At 32.0% G+C, this 24693-nt stretch overlaps 1 protein-coding gene across 1 annotated transcript in view; it reads right to left on the reverse strand.

Annotated features, from left to right (window-relative positions):
- Window positions 1-24693, reverse strand: part of LOC136987591 (cubilin-like) — a 133128-nt gene that overhangs the window by 60755 nt on the left and 47680 nt on the right. Inside the window, exons 7-10 of the mRNA XM_067285352.1 lie at window positions 20336-20605; window positions 14437-14544; window positions 5761-5967; window positions 2328-2438 (exon numbers count right to left, since the gene is read on the reverse strand). Of these exons, the coding sequence (XP_067141453.1) occupies window positions 2328-2438; window positions 5761-5967; window positions 14437-14544; window positions 20336-20605 (696 nt within the window). The remainder of the gene's footprint in view (window positions 1-2327; window positions 2439-5760; window positions 5968-14436; window positions 14545-20335; window positions 20606-24693) is intronic.

Genomic DNA, 24693 nt, shown 5'->3' on the forward strand with positions numbered 1-24693 from the left:
CAAGTCGATTAATTCCAAAATGTGTTTATGGTATTTGTTGGCATCCTTAAGGTGGGAGAGGAGGAAATCACAGAGGAAGCAAAAACAAGATTCAATGTGGATAGATGGATATATCGATTGGAAGTCGAAGACTGTAAAGTAAAGATCAATCCTGGATAGTAACTTTCTTGAGGCGATCTATTAATTCCAAAGGGTTGGCGATGGAGTATGGGTATTGTGGGAGGTGGTCCATGATGATGGTCTTTATTTTCTTTTCCAGTTGTATGGTAAATGATGAAGCTTTATCCACAATAGGTCTTAGTAGGTTGCCCAGTTTGTGAGTTTTGGCAAAAGCAAAAAAGCATGGTATTGTTGGAGCAGTGACAGCAGTGTCATGGAGTTGTAGGAGACCTGCTAGTGGGGTGTTGGTGAGTCAACCTACTCTAGCTTGTAATTTACAAAGGTAGTTGTCAGGAGGTCACCAAACATCTAGTGTCCTGGATATAGTCCTGTATTCCCTTGTGATATGTGGATCTGTGCATAAGAACAATGCTTTTGGATTTGTTGGCCTTCAGGGCGATGATATCATGTGTTTTCATCCATGTTTTGGTGTCCTGAATGGATTTCGACAACTTTGTCTTGTGTCTTTAAACATGTTTGTTCCTGAGCATGAAGACTGTTTTCCAATGGTAAAATTCTTTCTGTAGATCCTCCATACCTTCTAAAAAATGTTCAACTTCTGGGATGATGGTCTCGGGTGTTGTCTTAGAAGGTGGAGGAGTGAAGGATGGACCAAATTTGGTAGCTTGTTTCATACAGTCCAGAGGACTGATGATGTCCCAACAAATAACACTGTCATGTTGAGAGGGCACACTATGCTGCCCTCTCAACATGAAAATGTTATTTGTTGGAAGAGTGATGATGTCAACAAATTGTGGGTTACAGGAGTTTAATGCACGCATTCTAAACCCAAAAAAGGAAAGTAACTACATCTGTTCTACATTCCTCCACAGTGGCAATCAGTGAGGAAAAACTGAAATTTATAAAAGCAAATTAATTGATGGTTGCATTAATGCCAGGAATGTGGAAGGGTTACCTTTGGCATGGAAATTCAACATTAAAAAAAATTACAAGATAGAAACTCATAGTTTGCATCCAACTTTCCATAAATAATACATATCTTTTATTTATTTATTTATTATGTTAATTGCTTTAGTATTAATATTCATTTATTGGTTTGTTTGTTACTTATTTATCTTTTATTTATTTCATTTTATGTTTTTTTTTGTGTTCTGTATTTTAAATTTATATGTTTAAATGCTCTATCATGGTGCAGTATTACACCTGATAATGATGTATAACATTTAAGTTGATAACATCTCTGATGACAAATAAATATTTCTCAGCGAGCATACATGGTTACAAAAATTTGTTAAATAGATAATACTAATCATTTTTTGATACTCCATTTTAATATATAATACATAGAAAACTAAAAAACTTGAACCAACACCTTAATGTTCGCTGAGAGATTTTTTAATGTAACAAACGTTTTCGATCTATTCGTTAGATCATCGTCAGGTTAAAAAGAATATAAGAGGCGCGTGAACTTTAGTATATTTTAAATTGAATTATTTCTAGTTAGGATAGGTAATATTAATACTTGGGTACGAGTAATAAGTTCTTATATTACATTTGTTGTATCTTTTATAATGTATCAGTTATTTTATTAATGTTATTGGTTATTGATGTTTTGAATTTTGAAATTGGTGTTCCATTTAAGAGATATTCTTTTTAACCTGACGATGATCTAACGAATAGATCGAAAACATTTGTTACATTAAAAAATCTCTCAGCAAACATTAAGGTGTTGGTTCAAGTTTTTTATTTAATTCTGCTGGGTTCGGGTATGATTTATATAATACATAGATTAATTGTGTAAAATATTAATGCATTTTCTTTACATCCAATAAGTAAGTTTACATTATTAAGTAAGATAAGTAAGTTTACATCCAATGAGTTCTATACTGAGTTTATTTTTTATTCAATTTAAAACAAAGAAAATATTTCTATATGATTAAAAAATCAATATAATTCATTTAGAAACAAATATCCAATTCTAAAGTTGCGAGAAAATTCAAACTGTAAATCTGATATAAATCAGAAAAATAAGGTCAAAAAATAATTTCCAGTAAAGTAATTTTAACTTCACATATAAAATGAATTTTTATTAGAATAGAATTTTCCAAGTATGATCACATTCTTATGTTGGATAACAGCTAAGAATTAAACAATAAATTTAATATATTAAGTTATTTATTTGTTCATAATATAATATATTTTCTTACCAGGCATAACTTCATTATAGGTAAATAAGAATTCATTCTGGAATAATGTGTTGAAATTCAATGTAATATTTCCAGTGTGTTTAATAAACACGTCAGAAGGATGAACTTTTCCTGTAACAACAAAAATTTATAGTTCCTAAATAACAATTACTTAAATTTATCTAAATTAAAACATTAAACATAATGGTTATCAAGTTTTAATAAAGTACATATTAATCTACTCATTTAATAGATGTTTTACCAGAAAAGGAGAGAACTGTTGACTATCTGAAAAGCAAACTAAGTTAAAAAGTGCAGAGGAAAATTCTGATGAAGAGTGAAATGATAGATCAAATGTATTTCGAGCTGAAGCCAGGTTATCATTTCACAATAAGTTGAAATGTTTCAGCTGTGGTAAACCTGGCCATTTAAAAAAGAAATTGCCATTCTGAAATTAAAAACCATGGTTGAAGTTGTAGTTTTTCTGTTTAACGAGGATGTGGATTGTTCAATGCCAGAAACTTTCAGAGAGGACGAGGAAATTATCATCAAAGCATACATGAATATCAAGGAAATAGTTTTCAGACTACCATTGCAAACAATACTTATACAACAAGTAAAAACAAAAAGCCACAGAAAGATATAATAGAACGATTACTTTCTAGTGTTTGCACAGATCATATTATTAACACTGATAAGTATTTTGAAACCTGTGAGACATTGAAGGAATCAGTAAAAGTAAAAATTGGTGAAGGAAGAATATTAGAAGCTACAAAAATTGGCAATATTAAAACTTGTTTCCCAGTTTATGGACAAAATTCTGAGGTGACATTGAAAAATGTTTTTTATGTAAAAGATATGAAGGCAAACTTGTTAAGTTATTCGAAAATCACAGACAAACATTCAGTTGTTACAAGAGGGAATTCTCAAAAATATAAAACCCATATGGAAAGCTGATAGCCATTGCAATCAAAGAGGATAAACTATATAAAATGAAAAGTTATATCAATGAAAGAAAATCACAAGCAAACATGAGTAAAAGCAATATAACTATAAAAGAAAAACTACATAGAACACTGGGACATATCAATTTTAACAACTTGGAAATAATGTGTAAAAATGAATCATTGGACAGACTACCCAGTGATATTGAACCAGAATATTTGAAGTGTGCTACATGTATTGAAAACAAAATGCATAACTTACCATTTCATAGTAACAGAAGAAGAGCAGAAGACATATTAGAAATTGTATATACAGATTTAAATGGACCACATCAAACTACAGGAAATCTTGGAGAAAAATATTTCTTAAACTTCATAGATCACTATAGCAAAATAGTTAAAGTTTATTGTATCCAGACAAAAGATGAGGTATATGAATGCTTAGTGCAGTATGTTAATGAAGTACAAAACTTCACTGGAAAGATGATAAAGAAACTGCAATGTGACAATGGGAAGGAGTATATGAATGCAAGAGTTTTTAAGTCTGCAAAAGAAAAAGGAATAATAATAAAATCCTGTCCAGCATAGGTACTGTACACGAACTAAATGGAACTGCAGAAAGATACAATCAATCATTAATGGATATGGGGAGATGTCTCTTATCAGAAGCAAAGATTGAAAGAAGATTTTGGCCAGAAGTAATTAAAAAAGCTGCATATCTTAAAAACAGAACCTTAAACTAACACCATTGAGAGAAAAATGCCGTATAAAATATTTTTCAAAAGGAAGTAATCAGTAAAAAATCTAAAAATATATGGAAGTAAGGTATTTGTAAGAATTCCAGAAGAAAAACAAAAATGTAAGTGGGGTAAGAAAGCAGAAGTTGGAATTTTACTTGTATATACAGACACAGGATATAAAGTATTGATGAATAACAGAGTTATAATAGCTAGACACTGTGACATAATAGAAAATGTAACATTGTGTGGATTTGAAAATGAGAATGAAGAAGAAAATGAAGATAAGGAAGAAGACAAAAGGAGTCAGACCAAACAAAGGAGAAGGAAATAGAAGATTCCACTAGTACAAATCAGAAAGAAAAGGCTATGACAAAAGACAATACACATGAATAAAATAGTAATGATGAAGAAAAAAAGAAAGAAAAAAGATCAGGAAGAAAAATTAAACATCCACTCCGTTTTGATGAATAATTTGGTTATTACTATATAAGTGTAAATTAATTACTGTGATGCTATGGTTCCAGAAAATTTTCAGGAGGTGATGACATGTGATGATTCTAAGAAATGAAAAGCAGCAATGAATTCTGAGATGAATAGTCTTGTGATAAACAATACATGGACACTTGTAAGCAAGCCTCCCTAGGACAAAAGGGTAGTTGATCTGAAGTGCATATACAGAAAGAAGAGTGAAAGTGAATATAAAGCCAGGTTAGTGGTAAGAGGTTTTCACCAAACTGATTGTATTGATGACATTTATCCCCTGTTGCTAAAATGCTGACTTTAAAGTTGTTGTCTTACTGTTGTCAAAATTCTTTAAATATTTATCAAATGGGGATGTAGAAACAGCATTTTTAAATGGTAAAGTTTTTTCTGAAGTTTATATAAAACAGCCAATTGGTTATGAAGATGGTACTGATAGAGTTTATAAATTAAATAAATCATTATATGGATTAAAAGAAAGTCCTTGTGCATGGTATGAGTGTTTTAATGACTTTCTGACTACTCTTGATTTTTACAGGAGTAAATATGATTATTGCCTGTAGGTTAAAAGGAGAATGATTTGACAATTTACATTTTATTATTTGTTGATGATCTTTTGGTTTGCTGTAAAGATAAACAAGTTATTGTTGACATTAAAAACAAGAGATGCTAAATGTAAAAGAATAGAATATAAGATGTGTAAGATTAAGATAAGTTATTAATAGAGTTGCCAAGTTAGAAGTCAATTTTCTTGTATTTGACAGTTTTTTTGTTGTGTTGCAACATAAATGTAAGGAGATGTGTTAACTGATGTAAATTCATCTGGCAACACTTATAAAAAGTTGTTGGTCGACGAGTTTTCATCCTGTTGTTCGGATTAAGGTTGTAGATTAAGGTTGTACGGTGGAAAGTAAAGATGTAAATGTGTATTGCTTGTTATTAAAGTTAAGTAAAGAAGTAAATAAGAAGAAAAGGTAATGTTTTTACTCATTATTTTAACAGATTTGAAGCAATTGGGAATAGATGATAGAAGAACAAAATTACAGAACAGAAAAGAGTGATGTACAGTACACTATTCCAATACTAGCAAAAAATCTGAATGATGTCTAAAGCCATATGTTGATGAATTTTAAGATTTATATTCATAAAGATAAATACACTTATCTTTGAATCTTTGAGAAATTTGAGAATGAAGTAAAAATGAAAGTAAATTATTTTAAAATAAGTTTTCCCAAATATTCTAAAAACAATTTGCAAAAAGTTTTGATAACAACAAAAGTGATCTCTCACCTGAGTAAGATTGTTTTGGATCAACATTTCCTGTAACAAAAAGCTGTCCTCCTGGAATGCTGAATTTTTCAAATGAAATACTTTGAACAGTGTCTTCAGGTAAATTAAAGAGCCAACTGCAGGAAACATTTTTATTCATTCTGTTTTGGGAATTATATAAGGGACAGGTTCCTGTCCCAACTTTTGTAGTTATTTGATTGACACAAACTAAAGAAAGAGAAACTTCAATTATCTATAATACATAGCATGATTTTATATTTTATATTAATCTATTGTTAAAATACTCAAAAATCTTTAAAATCAACAATACATTTAACAAATATTTTTGATTTTCTGGAGATCCTTCTCCAGTTCCATTAATGTAGAATTATTGAAATACATTGTAATTATTTCACATTAATACAACTCAAAGTAAACTTTCAAAATATATACAGGGTGGGCCAGCGAAAACGAAACAACAGAGTGTTCGTGTTCGTCCAAGCAAAGCGCTCGGACAGGTCGATTTTACTCTCGAGGGGACATTTTTTGCAATAAAGTTTTTGTGATTTTGAATACAACAGACAACAAAAAATTTTAAAAACTCATTTATTTTGTATTAACTAAAAAAGCATTTATTTCGAAAAAAATGATTGTTTAGTTAATATTCAGAATCGCAAAAACTTTATTGCAAAAAATGTCCCCTCGAGAGTAAAATCGACCTGTCCGAGCGCTTTGCTTGGACGAACACGAACACTCTGCCGTTTCGTTTTCGCTGGCCCACCCTGTATATTATATACACACACAATACAAACACAATAACAAAATAAATATCCAATTATATATATATATATATATATATTATATATGAGTTGATTATTTGACAAAAAGCACACTGGAATAAGCTTCAAAGTGGGTGAACAAAATTTGTGTCCCTGTACAAACAAACAACATCCATATAATATATACAGAAATACCCTCAATTTTTTCCCCATTTTGCAACATTTCAAGGTCTTCTAAATACAAGAAATGTAATAATCTTGGATGGTCACTTATTTTTATCAATCACCAGGAAAGTAAAAATCAAGAAAGGCATATCACACAGCAAGCCATGAGTGATATATTAATGTTATATGTGATATGTTTTAATATGTTAACAAAATTGTATCCTTTAATATGTTTGCTTGTTATGTTTAAGGAAGAGCTGGAAGAATGCTTTTGCTATGCTCTTGCTTTTTAATTTATTAATTCTGTTTCCCAACCAGTTAATTTCTATTCGTATTCCATGGAACACTAATAGAAATGCCTTGTGATTCTGCAATGTTTTGGGTAATAATTCTATAAAACATTTTTGAAAGCTTGCAAATTGCATTAAAATTGAATGAATTTAAATGAATTTCACAAACTCTCTATAGATTGGCATTTCTTTACATTACACATGTGAGAACCCTTGTAAAACTTTAATAAATCATGTACATAGTAAACAGACTAACATTTTCAATCCTTCTCTTTCTGCAGATCTTCCTCAGGTTCAGTTTTTCTTAGAAAAGTATAAATCCAAGATGAACATATTCACAAGTTTCAAATGCATATTCTTTTTATGGAATATTTAACAAAATTTCAAATTCAAAAATTATCCCAACGTGAATTCTTTTTTTAAAATGTTTAAAAAGTTTTAAAAGCCTCCGATTATATGAAATAAATGGCACACGCCATAGTGATCGAAAGGTCAAATGTAATCAAGATCAAATCAATCTTATATTTGCAAGAAAATTTGTTAGGTGGACACTATAGAAAAAATGTCTGCCATGCATATAAACTACATTGTTCATCCCTAAAGTTTATATATTTCTCCTTTGTGTGTGCCTTAAAAATTTCTAGTACATCCTGGGCTCTGATGTAACTACATTGTTATACCCATCCATGTTATGTCCATTGTCATATCCACCATGAGAATGGTGTTCAGAAGATCTGCATGCACATCTTTGGATGTGTAACAAGACAGTGCGGTGTTTTTTTTTTTGTTATTAACATTGTAGGCATGCTCTTCTAGCCTCCTTTTTATGGAGCAAATGATGGAACCAATGTACTGTAGATTACGTTGGAATCTTAGGTCTATTATTGGGACACTATATACTCCCGGTAGATGTAGATGATCAGTGATGTCCTTGCTGTTTTGTAGTAAGCTGTAGATCAGGGGTGGCCAACATACGGCCCACAAGCTGGATCTGGCACATGTAATGGGTTTATGCGGCCCGCGATTAATTTTTCAATATTAGCTAATTAACTTCCAATAATTGGTCGAATGGATGATTCGCAATACTTCTTCATTTTTTAAAAAAAATTCTATTGTAGAGATTTACAACTTTTGTATTTGTCTGTTATAAATTTACACAATTTGAAGAACGAAAGACCCCACACTCACTGAAACTCACCTGCCGTTCCGCTATGTCACTCTGTTAACGCTGACATGTGACGCACAGTGCCTGTCGACCTGTTTTTTTGTTGTTTTTTGCTTGTACATTTCTTTGCATTGTAAAATGACATTGTGCATGTGTCAGGAACATCTGTTTGAACAAACCTGACCCGCTGCCCACGTCAGCATATTTGTATTTAACATGATTTAATTTTAATATTTTGTTTGGCCCGTGAAAAAATTTTTCTTTCCAATTCAGCCTTGGAGCAAAAACTGTTGGTCACCCCTGCCATAGATAGTGGGGTTGCATAAGGGCAGAAGCAAAGGAGGAATGTATAATATTTAGGGAAGAACAATGTATTTCATATGTGCGACAGACATTTTTTCTATAGAGTTCACCTAACATACTTTCTTGCAAATATTGATTCTTGCAAAGCTTTGATTTGATCTTGATTAAATTTAACCTTTCAATCACTATGGCATGCGCCATTTATTTCATATAATCGAAGGTTTTTAAAACTTTTTAAATATTCTAAAAAAAGAATGCACACGGGGATAATTTTTGAATTTGAAATTTTGTTAAATATTCTATAAAAAAGAATATGAATTTGGAACGTGGGTTCATTTTGGATTCATACTTTTCTAAGAAAAACTGGACACAAGGAAAATCTGAAGAAAGAGAAAAATCAAAAATCTTAGTCCATTTTCTACATACATGATTTATTGGACTTACACAAGGGTTCTCAGGTGTGTAATGAATTTAAATAATTTCAAAAAGTGGTTACAAAGCAGAAGGAATGATATATATACGGGTAACCAGCATACTCTGCTTTGAAACTGCACACCCACCCATCATGAGCACATGTGCAGTTTTAAAATTTAATAGTAAAAAGTAATCAAAAAACAGCTTTACAACTATGGCTAAAAAGTAAAGTTTGAAAAAAAAAATAATCATACTCTTTATTAATTACAGAATAAAATAATGTCTTTTTTTGTAGTTCTTACAATTGCTCAATGTTCCCAATCTTCTTATTAGCTTCTGCAAGAATTGTCTCCGTATTTTTCTTTAGCTCTTTCATCATTTCTGTAGTTATCAACTTCTCACTGTGCTCTTTTTCTTATCGTAATTCTTCCTGTTATGAGTTGCACGAATCAACTGTTTTGATATATCCAATTTCTCTAATCTATCATCTGACATGACTATCATGTACTGTACTTTCCTGTAAGTTACAAATGTCTCTTCTTTTTGGTTTTCCATTAAACATTCTTTGCTGATGGAAAATCCACTTTCCATATGAGCATTACAATGGGACATTATTAATATCATCTTCATAAATGTTTCAAATTGTTTTACTTCACCACATTGATATGGCAGACTATGTCAGAAAGAATCAAACCTATCATGCTGTCTGGAGTAGTGTTTAACCATATCACTAATTCTTGGGGATGACAAAATGTTTTTGTATTGCTCAGCAATTTTATTAGCTGTACAACCATTTATACACTTAAATGTCGGTATGACAATATTCACTCCAAACACCGTATAAACGTTGCGAAAAGTTCACTGAGTTCAGCATTATATCCACATTTGCGACAAGCAAATGTGGATATAATGCTGAACTCAGTGAACTTTTCGCAACGTTTATTTATACACTTATTATTCACAAGAGTTTCTAATGTAATATCAAGTAGTTTTTGTGGGTTTTTCTCTATTCTTTGCATAAGCTGGATTAGGTGTGACAGTTCCTTGGTTAATTGTATTTCAGTGGTAACTTTTTAATCAATTTGGTGGTTACAGCTTGTAAGCAGTTTGCACAGTCTTTTCAAAATTCTAATATCTTTCTGTCAGTTATTCCTTTCTATTAAACTTTTCTAATTGCATCTTTGGTAGCATAACTAAGGTCTACTGTATATACTGTGTAGAGATTCTATACTTAGCTGAGATCTACATCAGTAATAAAACTTAGAATGTTTTGTAAGTTTTATTTCCCCAACATGAAGTTGAGTTAAAATAAAATCCAATTCTTGTACAATGTTCATAGGTGATCCAACTATTACAGTATTCTACATTTCTGTTACAATCATTCGTTCGCTTTTCGAAACAATTATATATTATTCTGATTCACGAAATTATTTACATGATTATCCTACCATTGGTATACAATTAATTAACCTGTCCCATGGTCTTCCCGAAATATCTTGAGTCGAAACATAATGACCTTGACCGGTGGACCCGACATATTTCGTTTCTGCATCGGAACATTTTTGATACTAGATGTCACTAGTCATTATAATTTTTATATTAAAACAAACTTCTGAAATATAATTATTTTTGTTTTTACATTTTTTAACATGTCTGTTTTGTTTGTGAGAAATAATAAAATAATTTTGGATGATACAACAGACATGATTATTTTTCTAAAATGTAATTTTCATTAGTTTTAACATTGACAAAAATTCAATGTGAAGTGACATGCATCAGAGAAAAATTTCAACATGGAATAGATTAAAAATATGGGGAAGGGTAGATGCTAAAATTGGAGAAGTTCCTTGGAGACTCGTTTTGCATAATTGTCGTCTTTTTCCTAGCTGTTAAGTCGATTCAAATCCAGTCTGTTAGCTTTCGACACATCCATTATAATCTCTAATTGTTGCTGATTGCCTACATCTGCTTCTCCAATAAAGCTGAAAACTCCTGCTCCCCTTCTGGGTTTATTGCCCCTCCAGGCCTAAGGTGCAATGGAACTTTCAGAAAAACTTACAAACAGAGGCTTTGTAACCAACAACTGACTATGATACATATAAAAATGATGAGCAATTGTCACAGTTTTGATTTACTACCTACAATTTACAATCACAGAGAATCAGAACAGTCTTTTATTAGAAAATAGTTTAAAAAAAGTGGCAAGTGTCAGGAAATTAGTGACCAAAAGTGACTATTAATTTCATATTGTTATTAAAAGAAACGGAGGCAAAAGAATGCATTCACCAAAAAACATATCTTGCATTCAGATCGGGAACCAATGGCCCACTGTACAATGTAGAATACTTTCAATTATGCTTGTAAACTCTCTCTCTCAATTAAAGGTAAATAGTATGAGAGAAAATTAGCCCTAGCACCTCACGTGAGCCATATACACTTAACACAGTGTTGTATGTTTAGTAGTAGCTGCATATTGTAATCTGGGTTTTAGATATATTAAATTTATTATTTCGTTAAACATGGCATTGACTCAATTATTCGGAACTTGGACCCCTATCAATTTGCATGTGACTCCTCCCCTCTTGACAAAAATTAGCCCTCCTATTTGATACTGTTAAGACCCTGAGGTTAGACCGAGGTCTACCGGTCTACAAAAAAAAAGGAGAGAGAAGTCGGCTTACAGAAGACGTGTTTATTAGTAACTAACACCAACTGGTGAACAAAGAAAACTTACATACAAATTCCCTTCCAGCCTCAAGTGTACCGACAAAATTCCCGCATGGAGAAAAATATAATTGTTCAGGGTTGTACCTTCGACTGTCCTACGTCTGTACTGATTCACTTTAGTTCATTAATCTTTCCTATGGCTCCGATGGAGTTCGATTGTTGAAACACTTCTCCTTTGTTCTCCGGGGCTCTCCGATCCTCACTCACGTGCTCGACACAGGTCTTCCCCAACGGACAGCGTTCGGCTTCCAAAGATCCGAAAAAAGGTCTCCTTCTACCTCAGGACCTTCTATATATATCGTTCGCTGTTGCCATCTCCCACGTGATCCTTCGGCAACCAATCCAAGGCCCCTTTTGCACGCGTCCCCCAAAGGTGGAACAAAAGGGGACACGTGTCGTCAAAGAATGACGAAACAAAGAAAAGAGAACCCGTTACAAAGAAAACGCGATAAAATAATACCCAATACACAATAACGCGATAATAACTAGATACAGTAATAACGCGATAATAACCCGATACAGTGACGCGAAGTTAAGTCTAATGATATACAATATATACAAATATACAACAAAAAAAAAAAAACGAACAAATAGTGGCGGAGCACTACAATACAATCATCTAGTGACAATGTGAGTGGATCTCGCCAATCCATTGCCGATCGAAGAAGTTTAGAGTTTGATGCTCTACCCCCGACTTCTCACAATTGTTTGAACCAGATGAAACAAAGAGGGGAAAGGCCACCTGAGGGCCTGTGTTGGAGCAAGTGGATCATCTTTCACCCTGTCCTTGTAAAGTAAGGACAGAGAACATGGTGCTTCGTATTGTCAAGATCAGTGAAACTGGTGAAACAGAACTAATCTGAGAAGGATTAGTAAACTTATTGAAGTGACTATACAGCAAGTCTTGAACAAACAAACAAACAAAAATGGAAAGGGAAGACAACGACTGGAAATCAGTCCACGTGGGTTCTGTGTGGCCTCCCACTGAAAGTGTGTAACATTCGTACATCCCGGGTATTTTATTCTTTTCCGTTATCTATCTTGCTGTTTATTACCTTCCCTTTCTGGCTTCTCTCTTCTTTAGTATAAGTTAGTTTTAAGTATTAGTTAGTGCATTACTCGAGCTTGGTTTCCTGTACATGTTGGAATATTCTTGTCATTTGTCTGCCGATAATTTTTGGTGACATTGTATTACCATTTATTGTTATTAAGTTGGATCCTTAAGAACCTATAACTATTCTGTAAAAATAAATACTTTGTCCCACCGTCTGCTGTACGTGGTTCTTTATTTGGTGTATTCATCTTTGTTGGCTAACTATCATCAACTATGTTCTTCACAAAAGAACACAAGAGCTGCTACTCATAGACTGGTGTGGCGATACGCCATAATTTTGTATATATTTCCTTAGTGTTAATCCTAATATTAAGTTTCGTTAGTCCTTTGTTCTAGATCATTTCCAAAAAACTTTCTAACTGTCTTTTCTTCCCGCTGGTGGGGACACATATTCGTGGAATTACACAAAGGAAAGCAACATGAGTGGTAAAAACCATGAGGTGAATTGGGGGGGGTGAAAGGATTCATTCTCAAGCCAGTGTCGAGAAGAAGCGGACAAGAAAGGAAGGGGGTCCAGGTCATCATCACTGATTGAGACAGAGAGTGCTGAGGTCGGCCGAAAGGACAGGAATGAAATAGAAGTGGATGAAAAATCGAAACTTTTGATGAATACCGAAGAATCATCAGGTAGGAGTGAGCGAAAGGGACGGCCAAAGGTGAAATTGGCGCAAGTCTCCATTTCGAGAGGAGCGAAGAACAGACGAACAGAAAATCCCAGGTACCCCACCAGCAAATCTTTGTTTGACTCTTATTCTTTTTTCTCATCTTTTCCTTCTATATTTTCTTTTAGATCATAAGTTAGTTTAAGTTAATCGTAATATTTCGGGATAAGTTACAAACAAAAGGCATTGTCACGAAATCGTATCACTCTCCGTGATTTGTACAAAGTTTTTATCACCCCGATATTGTATGTATTGGAGTAATATAGTTGGGATTCCAAAGAACTTATTGTATGAAGATCTGCGCAAACAATTAATAAAATATTTTATTAACAACAACTTTGTTTTGTATTGTTCATCTGCATGATTACCACACTGGAATTTGTTATAAAATATATCAACACTGTAAACTTCTAATGTATGGTTTGACTGACCATCATTAGGTGAATCAAACCATATATACATACCACAATACTGGTCAAAAACATCAGTGTACCTATTAAATCTGTTTATTGCTAGAGGTGTAAGATGATATACTTCAAAAACACAAGGTTGAAAAAATACTTTTTAAATAATGTGAAAATTAATTTTTTTTTTTAGATTTAAAACAAATTTAATAATGTAACTAATTAATAAAACAAAAATTTTTTCCAGTGCTTTAGCAATCATTTAACAAATAAATTTAAAATTTTTTTGTTTTACAAGTTTATAAACTTTAAACTAAACCACTTAAACAATGACATAAATTCATTAAGTTTTCTAAACTAAAATTCTACTTCAGTTGAAACTACATTAAAGTGAAATTCTTTCTAGATAATTCTAAAATTATAATAAAATATTAATTTAATACTAAATCTTACATATCAATTTAATTAAAAATATTAAATGTTTTCAACTGAAACAGAATAATTTTCTTTGTAACAGAATTAAGTAAATTAATTCTCTTAAAAATTGCTCTTTATTTTTCATATAAAATAAACAATAGCTTTTTAAATTATAATTTTGGCTGTTTTTTAAATTATCAAGTTTTAAAAATTTATTTATTTATAAAATTTTAAATAAAATTTTTTGGAAACTTTACCTTTGGCATTATAATTAACTTTAAATCTTCTTATAAAAGATGGTAGATTTTGACTTATTTGTAGTTCGGCTCTCAATACCTTAACTCCAGTGAGAATTGAAAACTGGTCTATAATAAATAAAATAATTAAATCTTAATACAACTGATTTGCTTTCAAACAAATTGTAGTTTAATTTCTTAAATATATTATTGTTTTGAGAGAGAATTTATACTGCAAGGAATATAAGTTTGTTTTTGGAAATCATATTACCTAAAACAGAACAGATACAGTAGATAGATAATGCAGTCAACTTGTGTAAATATGAATTGCTAGGAGAATAGTAGTTAGTTCATTTTATCAAAAATTTGTATTAATGGTTTTCCGGGTCAAAGTCAAGGTTGTATAATGTAGTGAGCTAAGGCTTAATAGGCAATCAAAATCTCTAAATTATAATATTTTGAATTAATTTACTAAATAAAGTTAAATAAATTAATGATCTAAATGATTTTCAAATCAAACAAAATGAGGAAGCCATATATTTGCTGTTTAAGTGTAAAGCAGTATATCAGAGTGGTTAAACAAAACAAAGCTAAAAGAAATTTGTGACTTTTTTCTGTTGAAGAAAAAGTGAAAACTATTTTTTGGTATATAAAAATATGTTCTTTAACAATGCCAAATTTATATTAAGAATAAACCAAACTGTCTTTTGGTGTTAAAGTTGTTTACTTGCAAAGTTTTTAATTACAGAGTACTTTTGACATTTCAAAATGTCATCTTCAGACAGAGTGTATACCATTCAAATTACAATTTTTAAAAAAAGCATGTTAACAAATTCCAAATGCACCATTTGAATCATAGCACACAGTTTTTACATAAAATCAACCTTTATACACAACATTCTGTTCATATTTAGGGCTATTAGTCTATGTATAATTTGTGCCTTGAAGAAACAAGGGGTTATGCTTTACATTGAGCTGCAAACATCTCTACATAGGATTCTTTGTCTTGCCTTTTTGGAAAATTCAAGAGTCTACATGATCCCCTTACAGTAAAACTGTATAGAATCAAAAACCTTTTATATAGGAGCTACCAGTGTGGTAAAGTTGGTAAACAAAAAAGTCTGACTCCGAGAAATTTGCAATGTGCGACTCTGATCTACCCTTTTTAAAAATGGTTTTTGAACAGTGATTCCGAAAAACAGAACCTGTTCAAAAACCTGATGAAGGCTTATTAATCAAGTTGAAACATTAGTTGTATTAAAGTTTAAGTTGCTGGAGAAATACTGTACATAAGGTATTTTGTGTCTCTCTAGTTATTGTCTATTTCTAGTTTTTACCAGTATTGACTAAAAATATAGTTCTCTTTTAGGAAAATGTAAAAATAACTAAAACACAGTGTTTAACACTACTAATTTTCAAAAATATACACATATATATAAATATGTTAAAGCTATAGATGTCTTCATTTTCCATCAACAACATATTTACAGGTATCACTTGCTTAATGCTGGATTTGATTAACACACAAAATTAATTGTGGCAATCCCTTTATACATGCAGCAACAGTTTTAATTAATTAACCACATTAATCAAGGAATACTTGTATATATTTTACATTAAATGTAAAATATATACAATTTCATTACCATAATTACCATACAATATCAGCCAAATTTTTAATTTTACTCAATTGTATTGTGAATTATGGTATTGGCATAATCACCAGATGACCTTTCTACCCATTTTTCATTTTTTGTGAGGTGTAACCTCAAAAGATCATCTCTGAAAGTGAAAATTGTTTTGGACTGTCACTGGTGTAGTGTGAATGATGGAAAATGAAGACATTTTGTAGCTTCAATATATTTATATATTTTATATTTTAATATAAGTACTGATGGCGCCAAATTTTTAATTACAGCACAAACTCTGCAAGCCTGGAATATATTATCATAAAAACAGGCCTAGGAGTAGTGTTACCACCCGTCCGGTTTTCACCCAGTCAGTCAGGGAATTGACTCACTGTCCGGGTGAACTATTAATTTTGTCCGGGAGTTTTGTACAAATTGTGAAATTACGATGAAACAAAGTTCTTGCAAATATTATTATAAATTTACACCATTTGAACAACGAAAGACCCCACACTCACTGAAACTCATCTGCCATTCCGCCATGTTACTCTGTTTATGCCGACTTGTTACGCACAACCTGCCTCTCAACTTTTTTTTTTTTTTTTGCTATTATGTTACTCCTACACAAGTCCATAGTCCCTAACTGTAACTGATTTAGAACCAGCATGCACGTTATTCTTTGCATTGTAAAATGACATTGCGCATGCGTCAGGAACTTCTGTTCGAACAAACCTGACCTGCCGTCCAGGTCAGCGATTTTGTAAAGGTGGCAACACTACCTAGGAGTGCTATTTCACCTCTGAGAAAGTGAGAAAAGTGAGTTGAAATACAGAAAAAGTGAATAAAAGTGAATGCAATACTGACAAAACAAAGTGAAAACACAGAAAGAAAACTCAGCAAAATAGCAGTAAAAGTTGTTATTTTCTTTTTATTCTGTTATGTGGTTATGGTTATGGTTAAACACATTTTAAAAATTTCTGTATATACTGTAATATAGTAGCCACTTGTTATATCACGTTTTTTTGGTCTCCCAAATTTTAAAAGCATTTGAGTCAATTAATTTTAAATTACCAATTGCCACTGAATTTCTATTTGCAACCAAATACCAGAAAGAGCTAAATATGCAGAACAGGTGGATAGATCTATTATCATTTGTTTCTTTTTGATATAAAAGTTGTTTATTTATTAGTTTTAAGTAGTCTCCTTATTTACAAGTTTCTGTGAATTCCAAATTTCACACCTTTATGTGAATTAAAGGTATTGTGTCAATTCACATAAAGGTGTGAAATTTTAGGTGTGAAATTTGGAATTCACAGCATAATGTGTAAGGAAAAGATCTCTTTAATTCTGAAAGGAAAGTTCTAAAACTTTTATACAGTAGTAACTTTATTTTGCTTTTTAGAAAATTTTTACTCTGTAATTTTATAAATTTTGATGTTCTATTAGATATTCAATATTTATTTTTTTAAATTTTCAATTACAGACTTTATAATTTTTATTGAAAAATATAAACTACATGAATTTCTAATAAGTGATTTATATACTACTGTATAATAAAATTGCAATTGATGTTTTGTTTTTATATTGACAGTATTTGTCTTTCAATGTCATTGTTAAAGAAACAAATATGCTAAATGGGCATTCCTGGTATCGATGTTTATGTAAACGTCAATTAATTCAATATAACCATAAATAAAATTCAGGATTGAAAAACTAAGCTTATTTTATATCAGAAACACTTGTTGATGAAAGAAATAGAGATTCCATAGCATGTATAATCTGTTTAGTAAAAGCCCAGAATTTTTATTACTCGGTTATATCGCATTTTTTTTCTGTCTCCCGATAACCAGTGGCTTCTGTATTTCCAGTAAACCACGAATACTTGAAAAGTCTTTGGCTTCTGTAAATAATCAGTCATGAAAGATGATGTTCTTTTATTAAGATTATTCTGCATGTTATCAGCTTCCTTCTTTTTTGCTTCCACTTGCTTTTGAACACTTAACACTAATAAGAATCACACGTGCTGCTTGTACTGTAAATACTTCATTCCATCATCTGCTGTGTGTGGTTCTTTATTCTGTCTTCATTGGCTAACGATCATCAACTATGTATTTCACAGAGGGAAATTTGTATAGCAAAACAGCCAAACAACTTTCTTTGGTCAATTTTGTTTCAGATTAAGGCAATTTTGGTTGATCTCATGTCTAAAAAGGGAAGCTGGTGTAAGTTAACACACACAAATAAACCAAAAATATGCAGCTGAAATGATATATACTAAAAAATAATGAAAAACAAATTTTCTCAATGGTTCAAAATTTTTAAACCATCATCTTCAGGTTAAAGCCAGTCATTTTCACACTGATGTTTGACTGGCCTAAAGATTACAGTTTAAAAATGGCCAAAAACGTTTGTTTTTTTCATTACTTTTTTAGTATACAGTTTAACCCGTTTATAACGTCATCCATGGGACTGGCAATTTTTTGACATTATAACCAAGTGTCGTTATCTGCGGGGTCATAATTTCAGTCCGATAAAACATACCAAGTGTGTTTAAGAATCTATTATAAACTCCATTCTAATTTTACATCGTATGTTTTACCGTAAAATTATTTCTTAATGGTAATACAGTATACTGTATCTATTATGACAGTAATAATTTATTATCATATGTATAAAAATGCAAACTACATGTTTAAATAAACTTTATTTACATCGATGTAATTAAAAATTTCAAAAATTACATTTTATAAGAAATTTCTATTTGTCTTAAGTTTCAATAATGGCGGAACTTCCGGTTTTGAGAATAATGTTGAATCGAAAAGCAACAAAAGGTTAAATTAATGTATACCAATTAAAAATAATTCAATTATTTCTTTATAAACTATTTGATATAATATGTTATATTAAAAATAATAGAATATTTAACAATTTAGAATTAAGTAATTTAAAAATAAGCGCGTAATAAACGATCGTCACATCATTTAAAAGTGGTGAATTTCATTTCACCGAAGTCAGGTGGAAAGAGCACCACCCACAGTCGTTCTAGGAAAGTGAACTCTGACCCTTTGACTGAACACATAGTATTTTTTTTTTTGTTAAATAAAATTTGGGAGTGCTTCAAATATGACGTTAAAACAGGGTTTTATGTCGTTACAAGTGGGTTTTTTTAACATTATCTAGTATAGTAAAATCATGGGACGATAAAAATTTGACGTTATATTAGGGTTGTCGTTATATCCGATGACTTATAATCGAGTTAAACTGTATATCATTTCAGCTGGATATTTTTGGTTTATTTATGTGCATTGGATTTAATCGATCCAGTATTACATCTATATATATATAAAATTACTTGTCCTGACTGACTGACTGATTGATTCATCATCGCACAGAGCAAACCACAGAACCTAAAGTGATGAAATTTGGTACGCAGTTAGGATACGTCATGGAAATGCACACTAAGAAGGGATTTTTCAAAATTCCCTGCAGGGGGGGAGAGAGAGCATTAAGGCTTAACTGGAAGAACAGCTTCTACTCTACTATTTTAGATGCAATTTTTTTAAACTGCATTTTAGTAGGGTATGCCATGGGAATGCACACTAAAAAGCGATTTTTCAAAATTCCCCCGTGAGGGGGAGAGAGAAAGCATTAAGGCTTAACCGGAAGAATGGCTTCTACTCTACTATTTTAGATGCGATATTTTGTTTGAATTGCTGAAAATCAAACAAATTGTTTTCAATTTGATCAATTTTCCAGAAAATTGATCAAACTGAAAACAGTTTGTTTGATTTTCAGCAATTCTCAGCGGTAGGTGTTATATAACAATTACTATCGTTGTTGAAATACTGAATATAAATGGTGTTTGCTTGCAAAATCCGCCCGGAAAAGTCGTGGGTAACAACTAGTGGTACATATTTATTGAATCTGGTGTAATTTGATGTAATTTTTCTTAAGCATTTTCATATTATACAAATAAGATTGTTTAAAATTAAATTAAATGGGCAAAACAATCAATCATGTAATGAAGAATAATAAAATGTGACTCTTTCTATTATTATTTAATATATATTTGATGTATTCTATCAATAAATATAAATTTCTTCTATGTTCTAAAAAAGATTCAAAATTATAATACTTTTAGGATTTTGTTGCATTTTGATTTTTATAATATCAAATAAAAAAAAAGTTCAAATTTTATAATTTAACAAAAAACATTTAAATATCAAAAGTTTATTTAAAGAAGAAGTATTAGTAAAATCATTAATCAAAATCTCTCCAATAAAAATTAATACCTTTTTTCCCACTAAATGGACCAAATATAATTTTCCCAGATATATCCAAAATTGTAAAACTGTCATTATCTGCTAAAACAAACTCTTCAAATGATAGGAATATTTCTTTAGTGAAAGGTTTATCTTCACAATTAACATCCCAAATACATGATCTTCCTGCATTAATCTGACCATGTTCAGGAGATAATGTTCCATTTTCTTCACCATGACTGGTTTTGCCACAAAGAGTTTTTCTATTTCCAGAATCATCAATATCTTTTTCTTGACTATCTGTTAATTAAAAAATAAATAAAATTTTCAGAGTAACTTTGACAAATACTTTCATTTACAAGTAGGAAAGTAAAAGTCAAGCAATGATGATAATCTTTTCTAATATTAGTTCATTAAATTATCATAAAAATTATTAAAACTACTTATATAATTATTCTTCTGATAAGGGGGGACATGTGTTAGTCATCGGAGGTGTTGGTGAACTTTTTTAGTGGAGCTTGATAAGTGCGTATTGGTGAATTTGGAAAGCCTTAAGTAGCTATAATATGATGGTTCCAAAGAAGTGGACATTTATAAACAGATTATCTTTGGTTTTAATTGTAAGTTTATTGTTAATTGCCGGGATTGAACCAAATCCAAGTCCTTTACCTCGATCTTCGCAACAAATGAGTCAAATGGATATGCAAAGAAGGGAGCGAGGTACATTACGTAAGGATAATCTCAAAGAAAAGGAAAAACGAAATCAATTGAATGACTTAAGTAGTGAAGACTATCATCAAATAGAGGAAGATCTTAGTAAGAGCAGTCCAGTGACTTCGAGAACCACAAAAATTAATGAATATTTTGAAACAGTAAAAAGTCATAAAGATACAAAAACATCCAGATACACTGTAAAATATCAGACTTACTTCTACTTCAAACCAAAACAGTGCTACTTTCGATATATTTTCCTTTCGCTAACGTTTTCGAACCTCGGGTTCTTCCTCGGGTGAACAAACAACAGACAAAATATTCGATGGGACGAATCTTTTTCGAAATTCTGAAACGGAACATTCTAAGGAAACTCGTACCTTCTTCGCCATTTTGCACATGTGGAGTTGATAGAAGTATCATGTATCATAAACTAGAGTTTGCCAGGCTATCGATAATGATAGCTCATCTTTATTGTTGATACATTTTTCTTCTCATGCTACTTTATGTGTATATATCACTTCCATCCATCGTAAGTGGTGTGTTTGCTGTGTCGTGTATATTATCCTGGCCTCATTAAAAAATGGGTGTATATCCAGGTCTGTGGCATACTGTTCCAATGCGGTTGTATGTCTTTTATGTACAATGCCCACTTTGTGTTCTTGAATTCTTACCTCCAACGATCTTTTTGTGGATCCCACGTATATTAAATCTTTATCCCATCTATGGTCTCTCATAGGGATGGTGTACACTCCAGCTAACTTTTCATGTCACGGAGTATCTTTTCCATTACTGAGCATTCTAAAAATAGTGGGACATCTAAAGATTATGGTGACTAAAAATAGTAGAAGATTGTAACCACCATCAGCAAATATTGGAGTTGGCACATTTATTGTGCTATAACTCATTATTCCAATTCAAAGGCGATGTATATCAACAAATAATAAGGAATGCTTACTGGAACTAAGTATCAGAATTAAATATATTCACACCTTTAATGTGTCCAGCATAATGTTAATTTCTATAAAAACGTTTTCGATCCCTTTAAGAGATCTTCATCAGTTAATGTTTACCAAGAAACAAACAAAAATTCGAATTTAAAAAGAACGAATATTTCAAAAACTGGTCGTGCATCTAATGGTGAAAACGTAAATGCGTTCCTAATAACGTCACCACTAATGTGAAATTTAAACATCCAAAATAATTCTAGTCCCCCTATATAAATTACCCAACGGTAAAAACAATATTAGACAGGAATGAAGTGAAGCGGCTTCTGCAGAGACGTAAAATTACGTCATATCCATTTTATAGAAAGACTTCCAGGTGGTTGATAAACTGTCAGAGTCTCTATGATTGATGCGGTGTTTGCTGAGATGTGCCTTGTGTATCTCCATTTTTTCTATGTGTTTCACCGCTTGTGCTGATCTGGTAGGTTTAATAATCTCCGCCTTGTCCCAATAAACCGTAACATCCTGCTCCTTGGCGAATGCAGCAAGTACCTTACTATCAATGTTTTTATTGACCGCATATTTATGTTCCTCGATCCTTTTTTTCAAATTCCTCATGGTAGCCCCTACGTAAACTAGGTCGGAGTTGAATCCATTATCTCTCAATGGTATCAAGTAAACTCTTGTGAGGGTATCGTATCTATATCTTTCCTTATCATTTCTCAAAAGCCTACACACCGTGGGATTATGTCTATAAACTATGCAAATATTCCTTTTTCTGGCCACTTTCTCAGTAACTTGGTTTAAAAACGGTATGTAACTAAGGACAATCCTTTCTTTCTGCTCGTTCTCCTTTATACGTCGGTTGTGTGGCTGGAAGGTCTTAATAAGGGTATCCACCGTTTGTCTTCTGTAACCATGTTGAAGTGCTATTTCGCATATGTAACCTAACTCTCTGTACGTATCATATATGCTGGTGCAATGCGTGTGAGCTCTCTTTATCCATGATTTAAAAGCCGTTAATTTTAGGTGTTCCGGGTCTGATGAATTCCTGGGAATGATGTAAGGTTGATAAGCCGACTTGCGGTATACTTTTGTTACTATGTGTCCCTCTCTACATATAATCTCCAAGTCAAGGAAATTAACCTGTCGCTCACTTTCCTGTTCTAGCTTCAGTGTGAGGCCATAGGAGTTATCGTTGACCAAGTTTATGAAACGGTTTATATTCTGCTTATTCTTCCACAAAATGAAGATGTCATCGACGTACCTTGCGTAAACTACTATATCTTCCTGGAAGTTAGGTAGGATGTAGTTTTCCAATTTACGTAGGACAAGCTCACAAATTAAAGGCGAAGTGGGGCTACCCATTGGTACTCCACGCTCCTGTAAGTATGTCTTTAACAAAATAGTATTAACACACTTCACGCCAACATAGAATAAAGAGTAATTAACACATAGAAGCATATAAAACAGGAAAAAGCTAAAAAACAAATTTTCTTGGTTGCATAAAACTTCCAGCTGTAAACGAAGTAGAACTATGGAGATTCCATATTATAATTTTACAAATACAAAGGTGCCAGATAATATTCACCGAATAATTTCACGTGGACCAAAACACATACCCGTTCCAAAGTTGGATTATTCGCAACTAATTCCTCCCACCATGGCAGCCATAAAGAACACTCGCTGTCCAGCTTTACAACAAAAATTGGAACTCTCCGTAATATCAAGCATCGCATCACAACGACATTCGAAAGTGAACAAATCAAATATACATTCAGTTCGATCAGTAAAATTATTTCTCGGAAGTATCCATCTAAATCTGTTAGTTGCTGATAAGGATAAAAGATTTGTTCTATGCAAACACCAGGATTTCTTATCAAAAGCCAATGAATTTCTAGAACAATCCAAGTCAATTATACTGAATGAGGATCCGACAACATCAATATTAAGGAAAACACGAAGGTTATAGCACTCCCAGGAATTACAGCTACATTAGCAGGACCTCTCAATCCACCATCTAATGTTGCGTGCCCAAGATTATTCTTCAAAGCAAAAACACACAAACCTGAATGGCCGTTAAGACCCTAGTTAACAAACGCTCCCACCCAACATATTTCCTTGAGGCTGCACTAGCAAAACACGTTACTTCTTTAATCCCACCCTCCGAATTGGTAACTACAGCCGCTCTGAATGCCAAAAACTTCATAATCTCTGAATTGAATAGTTATCCTAGTTTTTCCTACCGCTGGTATAAAATAGATGTAGTTTCCCTATATCCATCAGTTCCACACTTTGAAGCCATCATGCTTATAAATGCCATATTACTGAACTCTGGTTATCCAACATCACATGTGTTACATTTACGAGAGGCTCTCTTACTCGTCACGGAAAACAATTACTTTCAGTTCAATGGTAATATATACAAACAAACCCAAGGTGTGCCAATGGGTTCCCCCTGTCACCCATTTTAGCAGAGATTATCATGAGAAACATAGAATTTCACATTTTCCATGCTCCTTTAACAATCCACTATCCTATCTTGTATCTACGATATGTAGATGACATATTACTTGCATGAGATGGTTCTGCAGAAGAATTAGACAAGTTCATTCAAATGTTAACGTCTATATATCCCACCATCAGGTTCACTGTGGAAGAGGAACATGTGGCTAGATGCCATTTGTGTAATGATAGTTATATTTTATTTTATCTTAGAATATATTTTTC

The sequence above is a fragment of the Centruroides vittatus genome, unplaced genomic scaffold (assembly GCF_030686945.1).
Source record: "Centruroides vittatus isolate TY-2023 unplaced genomic scaffold, ASM3068694v2 scaffold_2520, whole genome shotgun sequence".
Classification (NCBI taxonomy): domain Eukaryota; kingdom Metazoa; phylum Arthropoda; class Arachnida; order Scorpiones; family Buthidae; genus Centruroides; species Centruroides vittatus.